Genomic DNA, 12,713 nt, shown 5'->3' with positions numbered 1-12,713 from the left:
ATATGAAGAATGCAATAGGAACTTTTAAAATTTAATGAAGATTCTAAGTCTTTAGTTTTTAAATATTTTTACTTAAATGTTTTGAGCATGAATTCTTTCTATAAATAAAACACCATTTCCTTGAATTAGAATAAATACAAATACCTATGAATGCTTGTGGGTTTCACCTTGTCTTTTAGATGCATTCAGTATGCCACATTTTTTATCAGTAAATATACCGTCTTATTCTTTTCCTTCTGGATAGCTTCTTTCGCAGTCTTGCTTTACCCTGATGTCCTTTTTGAGCATTTCTCAGCAATAAACTGAATGATGCTAACTTATGTTGAGGAGAGTCGTGGATAGTTATCTAGATGGAGACATTCTTGTATCTTTTAAAGAAGAGATCGGCCAATATTAAAGCTTACAGATTGAATGCTCATTAAAATGCATGTTTTTTTTGTTGTTTGTTTTCTCTCTGCAGGGCTGTAAAAATACTCCAGGGACTTACAAATGTGATTGTATTGCTGGATATCAATTCAATGGCACAATCTGTACAGGTGATCAGACTAGTTATACACTGTTGTTTTTTTTGTTTGTTTGTTTTTACAGAAATTCACCAGTAACAGCGAAAAAAAAAAGTCATTCCTCCTTCCCCCCTTTTTAATTTAGTCTTTTGGCCTCCTTCAGTTGTAGAATAACTAGGGCTCATCTCGTAGAACATTTTTTCATGTAGCAGTGGTGCCCTGTTTTTCAGTGACACACACCGTCACCATGTATCACAGGTTAAGGTGACATCCTGTTTGGTGGTAGAAAAGCCAGCCATATTTTGTTTGGCACCCTTTTCTTCTAGAGCTGAGGCCGATTCTTTTCACTGTCAATAGATTTTTTTGTCACCGACAGGAGGTATAAGTTAAAACAAAATAATTTCATTTCTGCAGTTATGTCTGACAAGTACCATTGAGGTTCAATATGGTCAAACTGGAATTCATTATCAATATCATTTCTTTTTAGTTTCATTATTAATTATTTTCTTTTTTCTTCTGACAGTCATCCAACAAGCACTTTTTTTTTTTAGATAATTACAATTACAATTTAGTAGTCATCCAACAAGCAATTTTTTTTTTTAGATAATTACAATTACAATTTAGTAGTCATCCAACAAGCACTTTTTTTGATAATTACAATTGTTATTTAGTAGTCATCCAACAAGCACTTTTTTTTTTTTAGATAATTACAATTACAATTTAGTAGTCATCCAACAAACACTTTTTTTTTTTAAATAATTATAATTGTTATTTTGTAGACCTTGTCTTGTCTTATCTTGTATAATACAGACGTTACTTCAAAAAAGAAGATGATTACGTCCTACGCGTCATGCATTTAGTCATGCATATTAACCAATGACTTTTCAATATGTCTTCCACTCCATTCTCCAGACCTGGATGAGTGTGCTGCCAGCTACAGCAATGAATGCAATGGCAGCTGTACCAACACTGAGGGAAGCTACACTTGTTCCTGCAGTGCAGGCTACAAGCTGGCTGCTGATCTACGAGCCTGTGATGGTAATACAACTTGTTGACCCATTTTTTTTTACTTCCTTGGTAATATGCTTGGTATTTTGGTAAATAAGCTCAGAAGATTGATGTGTATTTTTTTTTTTATGCAGCCAAATTAGGAATATCAATACCATAAGCTGTAATATGCTTACTCCCTGTAGGTGCGTAACCCCTCCTTAACCTGTAGGTGTGTAATAAAGAGTTAAGAGTCAAATGAAGTGTACTCATAAAAAATGTCTTTGGTTATTATCAAACTTTGTCATCCATTTGTGCTTTCTTTTCTACCACTTGTGATCACATGCACTTGTGCATTTCAAGTACCTGTTTGTATCTTATCTTATAAAATGCACACGTTACTTCAAAAAAAAAAGAATTTGATTACGTCCTACGTGTCATGCATCTAGTCATGCATGTTAACCAATGACTTAAATTCTGCCAAGTCACTGGTTTTCTGGGCTGGTTCAGGCTACCCATTCCACGTAGTAGAATTAAAACTGGTTTATGAAACAGTTGGAAGGGGGTAGATACCACAGAATGAATGTTTGTTTGTGTGTGTTCTTTTATCAGAAGTCAGGAGATAAACCAAACAAAACCAGAAGGATTTAAAAACACATTGTATTTAAAATATACTAGTCTAGCATTAAGATTTTAATGAAATGAATACCTGGGCATGAAACTAACTTCCCAATACTGCACTTCAGTTGGGCAACTTTATAGCCTTGGGCATGCTGTATAACATCGTTCTAAAAGAAACAATTACTTTACTTGGTCACTGACTTTGTTAAATCTGATCTCATTTGTTATTTTATAAGATTACTACATCTACCTGGAGGTGTAATGGTGGAGCGGTAAATGCTTGGCTTCCAAACAGGAGGTCCCGGGTTCGAATCCTGGTGAAGACTTGGATTTTTTTAATTACAGGATACTTGGGCACCTCTGAGTTGACCCAGCTCTAATGGGTACCTGACATTGGTTGGGGAAAAGTAAATGTTGTTGGTCGTTGTGCTGGCCACATGACACCCTCGTTAACCATAAGGCCACAGAAACAGATGACCTTTACATCATCTGCCCTATAGACCAGGGTAACTTGACCTACTTTACTACCTCTACCTGTAATCAGCGTACTGTAATTCTTTAAATGTCTAATGTGCTTATGTCAATACTAAACAGACATAGATGAGTGTACTGCAGGGACCAGTGGCTGCCAACAGAAATGTACCAATGAAGTGGGCAACTTCTCCTGTTCATGCAACACTGGCTACACTGTGGATGAAACTGACAGGAAAAAGTGTTACGGTAAGAACAGAAGGCTACTAATGTATCATTTACTGAATACCTAATAGTAATAGTACAGAAGGATCCTAGGTATCGCATTTAGAAACCACATCACAAACCAAGAGATGAGAGACTGCAGGGATTGGACCCCATGATGACCTGCTTACTATCGTAAAAAAAATGCAAGCTAAGAATCTATGGCCATATTACAAGGTCTTCGGGGCTCACAAAGACTTTCCTTTAGGGAAAAGTACCAGGAAAAAGAAGAAGAGGCAGACAGAGAAAGCGTTGGGAAGACAACATAAAAGAATGGACGGGCCTACCATTGAAATAGGTTTTAACTAATGCAATAGACAGAGAGGAATGGATAAAGACGGTTGACAAATCTTGCGTGGTGCCCCAACGGTCCAACAGACTAAGGGATAGGTGAAGGTGAAAAATAGTAAAAACACTTTTATCCACAGAGGTTGTATAGTAAATAATAATTCCTTCTGATGTACACCACATTTAAAAGAATAATTTAATGAAAGTCTAAAAGCAATAAATCAAACACTCTTTTACAATTTTGGTGGCTTTTCTTTTATTTAAATGCTTGGATTTAAAATGAAAACTTCCTCTTTACCTGTATGCAACTGAATTTAATCTGCAAGAAATGCAAATATAATTTTGAAGAGAAAATGTGGAAAAAGAAAAACTAAGTAAAAGTTATTCTTATTGGAAAGAACTTTCAGTGTTGCGGAGTCTGCTTTTTGTAGAAGTTTGCTAGTAGAATTCTGTTTATATGATTCTGCTTGTTGTACACGTCTGTTAGTTGTAGAAGTCTGTTGTGCAAGTATGATTGTCATACATCAGCCATACATCAAACCCTTTAAGAATGTTGTATGAATTGTGACAAGGGTTGTTGGGCCCTATTTCCACCTCCACAAGCGCAATGAACTTGGTACCCCCTAGTGGGGTGGATTGCTTCCCTACTGGCCTATTCGTCTTCACTAATAAAACATTGCCAGTTAGTTTTCTGGCATGTCTTGTTTTGGATCACTATGTTCTATGTATGTAAACATTCTGATTTTTTCTTTCAACTGTTTTTCTTTGTATCAGTTTATCTACTGTTAGCCATGTTAAGTTTGTATTTTCAAAGTTAAATTGTTAGATAAGTTTATTAAAACCTATAAGTTACCTTTCATAACTGAGTGGTCTCAAGTGATTTATAATTCTCTGGTAAAACAATAGGAAATTATCTTCATGTTTTTTTTCATAGTCAATCATTAATCATCTGTTGTAATATATAAATGAGAAAAAACTAATATGTTTTCCTTTGTGGACCTGTACTCTAGTGAACGCGAAGGCTCCATTCTAGTTGAACTGTCAAGGGTGCAATAATAATAATAATAATCTTTATTGTCTGTAAGGAAATTTGTCTTACAATCTGTGCATTACACAAAACAAAACATTATAACTAAAAAAAAACAAAATGTACATTCACATCAGACTCACTCATAATTTACAAGTGAAAAGTTTATATCAGATTGTTTCTATTTAATGATTTGATTGCCAGGGGAACAAAAGAGTGTTTATGTCTGTTTGTCTTTGCTATCGGTGTCTTGTATCTCTTTTGTGATGGTAAAATCACAAAATCCTTACCCAAAGGGGGAATTTTTTATTTCTAGAATCTTTTAAGCTTTTTTATGGATGTTTGTCTCAAACAGCTGCCCAAATGAGGTTTGTTTTTTGCCAATGACTTTACCAGCAGCATTTAAAATGGACTTTGTGGGGGGAGCATGGGTAAAAATACTGGTTCATTGATCAAATCCAATTTGAAATACTACTCCATCAATTACATCATAAAACCTATTTTCAGATACTTTCTTCATGTTGTTGACATGTAAAATGGATTATTTCTATTTTTAGAAAGTGCAGGCTTTGACTATCAAGTAAAAGTAGAGGCTAATGATGTCAGTGAGTTCATTCTGCGAGAGACAATGGGGATGGAATACTTGAACCTGAAAGCTAAATACGAAGCTGCTGTAAGTTTTAATGCTTCATAAATAAAACTTTTTTTTGTTTGTTTTTGTTTTACATGTTTACATATGTATCTTAATTATAGTTCAAATCTGAGTTTAAACATTTTGTACAAGATGTTGTAGTGGAAAAAAATTTTGGGGTAATAAGATAATGTTTAGAGTAATAAGATAATGTTTAGAGTAATAAGATAATGTTTAGAGCTGTATAACTGTTTGTTCAGATTGCTTTTTTTTTAAATTCTGATAAATATTTACGATTGTTTTTTATTATTATTTCCAGCTAAATGTCACCATCAGTCAATATGTTGAAGGGTTGAAAGATTTACTTATCTATAGCATGAAGTAAGTCACATTCAAATGTTACAATTAATCAAATACTTAGTCAAAATGTTTATCTAATAGTTTAGAACTGCTAAAATCAGTAATTTTGAAAATATAAATTTTACAATGTAAATTCAGAGTTCTTTTCATAATCCATAAAACAAAATATGTGAACAAGACCTGTTTAACCCAATCTAGAATTTTCTTCTAAAAAGTTATACTATAGTCTTTTAGACAGAAAAAAACATGACTTAGCAAAGTTTACATCTATTATTAACATTCAGGAATAGACCAACATTTTTACATAAAGGATGTAAATATCTTCTGTTAAGAAGGAATGTCTGTAATTTATTAACATTTTTATAACATCTCAATGTGAATATTGAAATCACAGAGTATTTAACTAAAAAGCTTTGCCAAAGTGTAGTTCTTGTACTCTAAAAAGGGCAAAGCTAAAATCATGTTTGTCATATACTCAAGAAAAGGCAAAGTTATGATCAAATATTTCAGATGCTCTAGAAAGAAGTTATTATGTTCATATATTTCATGCTAAAAGAACAAAGTTATATTTATATACTCTAGAAAGGGCAGCATTATCATTGACTTTACAACGATTGTGGATACAACAGTCACCCAGAATGCCGCTGGCAAGATGGTGGAGGCTATACTTAGCATTGCAGAGAAGGGCTTAATGGTGGATGGTGTTCTACAGAATGCCTCAGTTACTATTGGCAACATTACAGGTAACAAACATTCACACATATGTGTATGTTACAGATTTTATAATCTACTCGCCGGATATGACCCGCAGGCCTTAGTTTGGGTATTAATGATCTACTGTATTGGATTTAGATCTATGTCAAGCATGGCGTATCTTATCTTATATAATACAGACGTTACTTCAAAAAAGAAGATGATTACGTCCTACGCGTCATGCATTTAGTCATGCATATTAACCAATGACTTAAATTCTGCCAAGTCACTGGTTTTCCTGGCTAGCTCAGGCAACCCATTCCATGCTCTAATAGCACTAGGGAAGAAGGAGTATTTGTACAAATTTGTCCTAGCATATGGGATGAGGAATGTACCTTTATCTTTGTGTCTTTCAGAGTATTTTATTAAATTTTGTTTTTGTATTTGAAGATTATGGTTCAGTGTTTTATGTATTATTGCTACTTTACTTTTGAGCCTTCTGTCCTGAAGGCTTTCTAAATTTAGTGATTTTACTAAAGGTGTTACTCTAGTCAAATGTGAATATTCGTTTGTTATGAATCGCACTGCTCTATTTTGTGTCTGTTCTAGTTTCTTAATGTTTTCTTGAGTTGAGGGGTCCCAAACAGAGGATGCATATTCTATTATTGGCCTAACCAAGGTTAAATAACATTTTAGTTTTATGTTCTTATTTGATTTATAGAAATTTCTTTTAATAAATCCTAATGCTTTGTTTGATTTTTTTGTAGTTTCATCAATATGTGGATTCCATGACAGTTTTTCATTTATTATAACACCTAGGTATTTTGCGTTTTTAGTCTGTGTTACTGGTTTGCCATGAATAAGATAAGTGGAATTAATATGTTTTAGTTTTTTTGTTACTCTTAACAACTGACATTTTTCTGGGTGGAAAGACATGCTCCAATTTGATTCCCATTTCTGTAATTCATCTAATTCTCTTTGTAAAATATCTGTGTCTTGTGTTGTTTTTATTGTTCTATATATTATGCAATCGTCTGCAAATAATCTGACTTTTGTTCCTGAAGTAATGCAATTTGGTAAATCATTTATGTAAATTAAAAATGTTCCCTTGACATTTAAAAAAAAATATTATGAAGGTAGAGTGTGAAAATGAGTACCTGTTTAGCTGGCATATTGATATCAAATATAAAAATACTGTGAAAATTGGTTTTCCCAATTTGTTAAAAAAAATTTTGTTCTTTTTTAGAGATAAATTTAGGTACATTTTTAATTTCTAGGGACTTCCAGTTGTGGTTGGCAACCATGCCAAGTTTTATCAAGATAAGTCAGACGGTTTTGACATACACACTTACATAGTCTTTACAGTCTACTTTCTATATTAGATGTTAATGTAAACAGTTTTCTCTTGCATGATCCGTGTCCTGTTCTGTAACTATTGCTGGCCAAATTAGAACCCCAAAACACTCAACTTTACTTCCTCATGATAATATCTTATTCTTTGGCCTCCATCAGTGGTAAAATGACTATGGCTCATCTCCTAGAGGGATAGAGTTGAGGAATCAGCTGTGGTCAGAACATTGTCACACACTCAGCCATTCCTCCTCCCTCTCCATGGCTCCAAAGGGATGGCTATAGCCAATACAGTATAGGGTCAGCAGCGTCACAGAGTCTGTCTTTGTGCTACAAGCTGCTTAAGGGTCACCGGCTTCTGGTTTTTGCTCAGGATTGACTCCCAAAGCCTTTCTCAATTTATAGTTTAGCCACAAGAAGGTTTGGATTCAGAGTTGTCTTTCTCCTAGGTGGCTAGGAAGTCATGGTCCAATCTTACGAGTTTAGGCGCCAGTTTGACCTTCTCCTAGAAGTGATAACTATTCCATCAGGCTCAGTATGAGAGTCATAGGTGAAGGCCTGGAATTGGTCTGGTTGGTCAGTGGCTTTATGAAGCACAATTGGAAGCATAAGTAATGGGGATACTTACAACCACCATCACTTCCAGCAATAGCAACCCTGCAGAATCATCACACAATAATGCCTATAATATCTTTCTTTTTTTACAAAGCTTATATTCAACTCACTCTGTTTGTCGGGTACAATTTTTGTGTACATTATTTCTCACACACCCATTTTCAGATTAAGTTTAAAGTATAAACAATAATTTGTTACACCTAACATAGCATGAATCAATAAAAGAATCGGCCAATTTAATAAATTAATTGTTGGGAATTAATTATTTTTTTTGGTATCAAAAAGGGAAATAAAGGCTACTTGTATATGTGGAGTTATTTCCCTTTGTTTGCACTCTTTTTTTTTTTTTTTTTTTTTTCCTACCATTCCCTATTCTCAGATCAAGTTGAAATTTGTAATAATTATTTATAGTAGATGACAAATCAATAAAATGTTAACCTATCATTTATTCAATTAGTGGTCATTAATTAATGTTGTTTTATACACAAAAAGGGAGCTCATTCCTTCAGTATTGACTATATGGCAGTGATTTTTATGGTTCCTTCCCTTAGATTAAGCTTTGTTTTTAAAAAAATATTTAAAAAAACAGTTTTGGATGTTATCTACCAGAAATACTGTAACAATGCTGTTTTCTGTTACCATAGTTCCTCCAATGAAAGACAAATGTGTTATCCTCAATGCTCTGGGTGGCTGTGAGGGGGACACTGAGTGTGTTATCAATGAGCAAGGAGAAGCATACTGCAGGTAGGAGCTAGTCATTCTCACAGATTGGAGACAGTTATGTGTGAAATATTTGTCTTTTAATTAATTGAAATGTTATTTTATCATTAATTTGGGTTTAAATGATAGATGACTTTGAAAAATAAGTACCATACTATAGTCTTATTCTTATTTATGAATATTTCTGGATCATTAAATTATTATTTTTTTATTTATTTGCAGAAAAAATGATCGCAAAAGTGAGTAATTTATAGTTAGAAAATATATATATTCTTGTTATGACCTTCAAGCTTCCCTTTTTTTTTTTTTTTTACTTTTTTGTTCGATTTCTCACTTTACACCACTTACTAAGATGTTTTTAAATGAACCTTTATGACCTTTGACACCTATAAGCACCATGGATGTAGCTGATAGTTTGTTGGTCATCCACTCATGTTGGGTGATCCATAACCTAGCCACCACAAGCTATAATTTAAGAAAAAAATACAAAAGTAAAACAACAAAAACAATTAGATTGTCATCATATGTGACAAAAGTTGATAGATCCTCTCTTTTAGAAATGGCAGAAGATAAAAGTGCTTGAAAACAGTAGCATCCCTCTGGGGAGATTTATATTTTTATTGTATGACCTCTCAGTCTGAAGCTATTTCCTTTTCTCATAGAGTAGCACTATCTCATTTCCTATTATCATGAAAATGCCTGTGGACTCATCTTTTCATTTAAGATGCCCGTGGACTTATCTTATTGAAGATGCTTGTAAAGTCATCTTATTGAAGATGCCTGTGGACTCATCTTTTCCTTGAAGATGCCTGTGAAGTCATCTTAATGAAGATGCCTTTGGACTTATCTTTTCATTGAAGATGCATGTGAAGTCATCTTATTGAAGATGCCTGTGAAGTCATCTTCTTGAAGATGCCTGTGGACTTATCTTTTCATTGAAGATGCCTGTGAAGTCATCTTTTTAAAGATGCCTTTGGACTCATATTTTCATTGAAGATGCCTGTGAAGTCATCTTATTGAAGGTACATGTGGACTCATCTTTTCATTGAAGATGCCTGTGTAGTCATCTTATTGAAGATACATGTGGACTCATCTTTTCATTGAAGATGCCTGTGAAGTCATCTTATTGAAGATACATGTGGACTCATCTTTTCATTGAAGATGCCTGTGAAGTCATCTTATTGGAGATGCCTGTGGACTCATCTTTTCATTGAAGATGCCTGTGAAGTCATCTTATTGAAGATACATGTGGACTCATCTTTTCCTTGAAGATGCCTGTGAAGTCATCTTATTGAAGATACATGTGGACTCATCTTTTCATTGAAGATGCCTGTGAAGTCATCTTATTGAAGATACATGTGGACTCATCTTTTCATTGAAGATGCCTGTGAAGTCATCTTATTGGAGATACATGTGGACTCATCTTTTCATTGAAGATGCCTGTGAAGTCATTTTATTGGAGATGCCTGTGGACTCATCTTTTCATTGAAGATGCCTGTGAAGTATCTTATTGAAGATACATGTGGACTCATCTTTTCATTGATGATGCCTGTGAAGTCATCTTATTGGAGATGCCTGTGGACTCATCTTTTCATTGAAGATGCCTGTGAAGTCATCTTATAGAAGATACATGTGGACTCATCTTTTCATTGAAGATGCCTGTGAAGTCATCTTATTGAAGATACATGTGGACTCATCTTTTCATTGAAGATGCCTGTGAAGTCATCTTATTGGAGATACATGTGAACTCATCTTTTCATTGAAGATGCCTGTGAAGTCATTTTATTGGAGATGCCTGTGGACTCAACTTCTCATTTAATTTGGAAAATGAAACTGTGGTTTTAGTGATGAAATAAAGAAAATAGTTGAAAGTGCATAAAAATAGTTGAAAGTGCATAAAAATAGTTGAAAGTACATAAAAATAGTTGAAAGTGCATAAAAATAGTTGAAAGTGCATAAAAATAGTTGAAAGTGCATACAAATAGTTGAAAGTGCATAAAAATAGTTGAAAGTGCATAAAATAGTTGAAAGTGCATAAAAATAGTTGAAAGTGCATAAAATAGTTGAAAGTGCATACAAATAGTTGAAAGTGCATACAAATAGTTGAAAGTGCATAAAAATAGTTGAAAGTGCATAAAATAGTTGAAAGTGCATAAAAATAGTTGAAAGTGCATAAAATAGTTGAAAGTGCATAAAATAGTCAAAAGTGCATACAAATTCATCTGTCTCCTGTGTCTCACCACTTGCACCAAGTGGCAGAATTGGATAGAGACAACTCTAGTTGGTTTCTGGCATGTCTTGAAACATTCAGACTATGAAGATTATTATAACCAAACTCCAATCTCCTTCAGGTGCTGCTGGGGGATGAAAGGTTATTTATTTATACATTGCCTGAATCAGCCAGGAAAACCATATAACTTACTGGAGTTTAGTCTAATTAATAGGAGTTGCGCTGTGGCTGAGTGATAAAGCACTTGGCTTCTGAACCAAGGGATCGTAGAGGTTTGACTGGGATTTTTATTTGGGGATCTTAAGGATGCCTCTGAGTCCACCCAGCTCTAATGGGTACCTGACATTAGTTGGGGAAAAGTAAAGGCGGTTGATCATTGTGCTGGCCACAAGACACCCTCATTAACCATGGGCCACAGAAACAGATGACCTTTACATCATCTGCCGTAGAGGTGGCAAGGTCTGAAAGGGAAACTAGTCAAACTCATGACTTATCATAGATAAAATCTAATTAACTTAACATGCATACCAAGGTTAACACATGAATACTCTTAGGATGTAGAAATATCAATAATTCCCAAGATAAAATACTTGACGTTTGATTGAAGTTACATTATGAATATGAAAGAAAAATCCTCAGAAAAATTGATGATGCCATACATGAGAAAACTGGATGGAGGCTTAGCACCAACCAAGAAATAGACCAGCTCTATGAAGACCCCTCCATAGTGACAGAAATAAAAGGGAATAGTTTAAGTTAGGCAGGCCAACTTCAAAGAATGCCAGAGAACAGAGGAGAAAAGATTGTCCGCTGGCAAAAAACAAAAGGCAGGCGCCCCAAAGGCCAACTAGGAGCATGGTGGCTGTATAACATAGATGCAGAGCTACAACAGCTAAAAGTCCGAGCATGGAGATGTAAAGCACAGGATAGATCAGAATGGAGAGATGTGCTAAAGCAGGGGTAGGGCCCCTTCTTAGGCTGTATCGCCACTGGGACGGATGGATGGAAGTTACATTATCTCTGGGGGATGGGGAGGGGGCTTCACTGCACAACTGATGACTTTCATCATTTTATTGTGTGGTTACATGGAAGCTCAGGAGCCAGGCTCTCTACATCCAGGCTACATAGTATTTTTTTTTTCTTTAAGTACACTTAAAGCTTCACTTGTAACTACATCCAGTTTACAGCTGTTTTTGTTGAACCTAGTATTGATCCATCTTAATCTAACACAGTGTACTGTCATCCATTGTGCATTATGTCCATTGCAGTGGAAGAGTAACATGATTGTTAGATAATGAACTTTTTTTTTTTTATTTCTCAGACATTCCACTTATTGTGGGACTGAGTGTGGGACTACCGCTGGGTGTCATCTGCATAGCAGCCATAGTGGGCTGCTTGTGGTACAAGAAGAAATACACAGCGCAGAGAAGGTATGTTGTTGAGATTGGTGTTTTGTCTTTTTGTAAGCTGTTGAGATTGTGTTTTGTAAGCTGTTGAGATTGGTGTTTTGTAAGTCTGTAAGCTGTTGAGATTGGTGTTTTTTTTTCTAAGCCTTTTTTTTAAAGTAGTAAAATAAACACATTAATTTTTTTTTTACTCTTACTTAAGTTTTTTTCTTTATTCTCTTGTTCTAATTATTTTAAATTCCTCAAATGTGCCTCTTCAAATCAAATTGAGTATCTTAAAATCAAAATGGAAAACTAATAATATAGAATTTAAAAAAAAGTTTTTTCTCAGTATGTATGATTGTCTTAATGTATATTTGTTCTAACGTATGATTGGTTAATGCATGATTGTTAAGATTGTATGATTGTTTCATGTATGCTTGTTGTTGTTTTTTTCTTTCTGCACTCGGATTCAATTTGATTACTCTCTCTACAAAGTAGAAATTAATAACTCAAAACTGATTATTCACTTTAATAATTCAAAACTGAGAAGTCATACCCTAAAATT

At 34.3% G+C, this 12,713-nt stretch overlaps 1 protein-coding gene across 1 annotated transcript in view; it reads left to right on the top strand.

Moving 5' to 3' along the window:
- The window catches only part of LOC106054962 (uncharacterized), a 92,877-nt gene that overhangs the window by 78,008 nt on the left and 2,156 nt on the right, over positions 1-12,713 (top strand). Inside the window, exons 43-51 of the mRNA XM_056004219.1 lie at positions 461-536; positions 1,416-1,541; positions 2,706-2,831; positions 4,719-4,834; positions 5,112-5,173; positions 5,735-5,895; positions 8,455-8,554; positions 8,753-8,769; positions 12,082-12,190. Of these exons, the coding sequence (XP_055860194.1) occupies positions 461-536; positions 1,416-1,541; positions 2,706-2,831; positions 4,719-4,834; positions 5,112-5,173; positions 5,735-5,895; positions 8,455-8,554; positions 8,753-8,769; positions 12,082-12,190 (893 nt within the window). The remainder of the gene's footprint in view (positions 1-460; positions 537-1,415; positions 1,542-2,705; positions 2,832-4,718; positions 4,835-5,111; positions 5,174-5,734; positions 5,896-8,454; positions 8,555-8,752; positions 8,770-12,081; positions 12,191-12,713) is intronic.

This window comes from Biomphalaria glabrata, chromosome 11 (assembly GCF_947242115.1).
Source record: "Biomphalaria glabrata chromosome 11, xgBioGlab47.1, whole genome shotgun sequence".
Taxonomy (NCBI): Eukaryota; Metazoa; Mollusca; class Gastropoda; family Planorbidae; genus Biomphalaria; species Biomphalaria glabrata.
The sequence above is the reverse complement of the archived record's forward strand: the minus strand, read 5'-3'. Positions and strand labels throughout refer to the sequence as shown.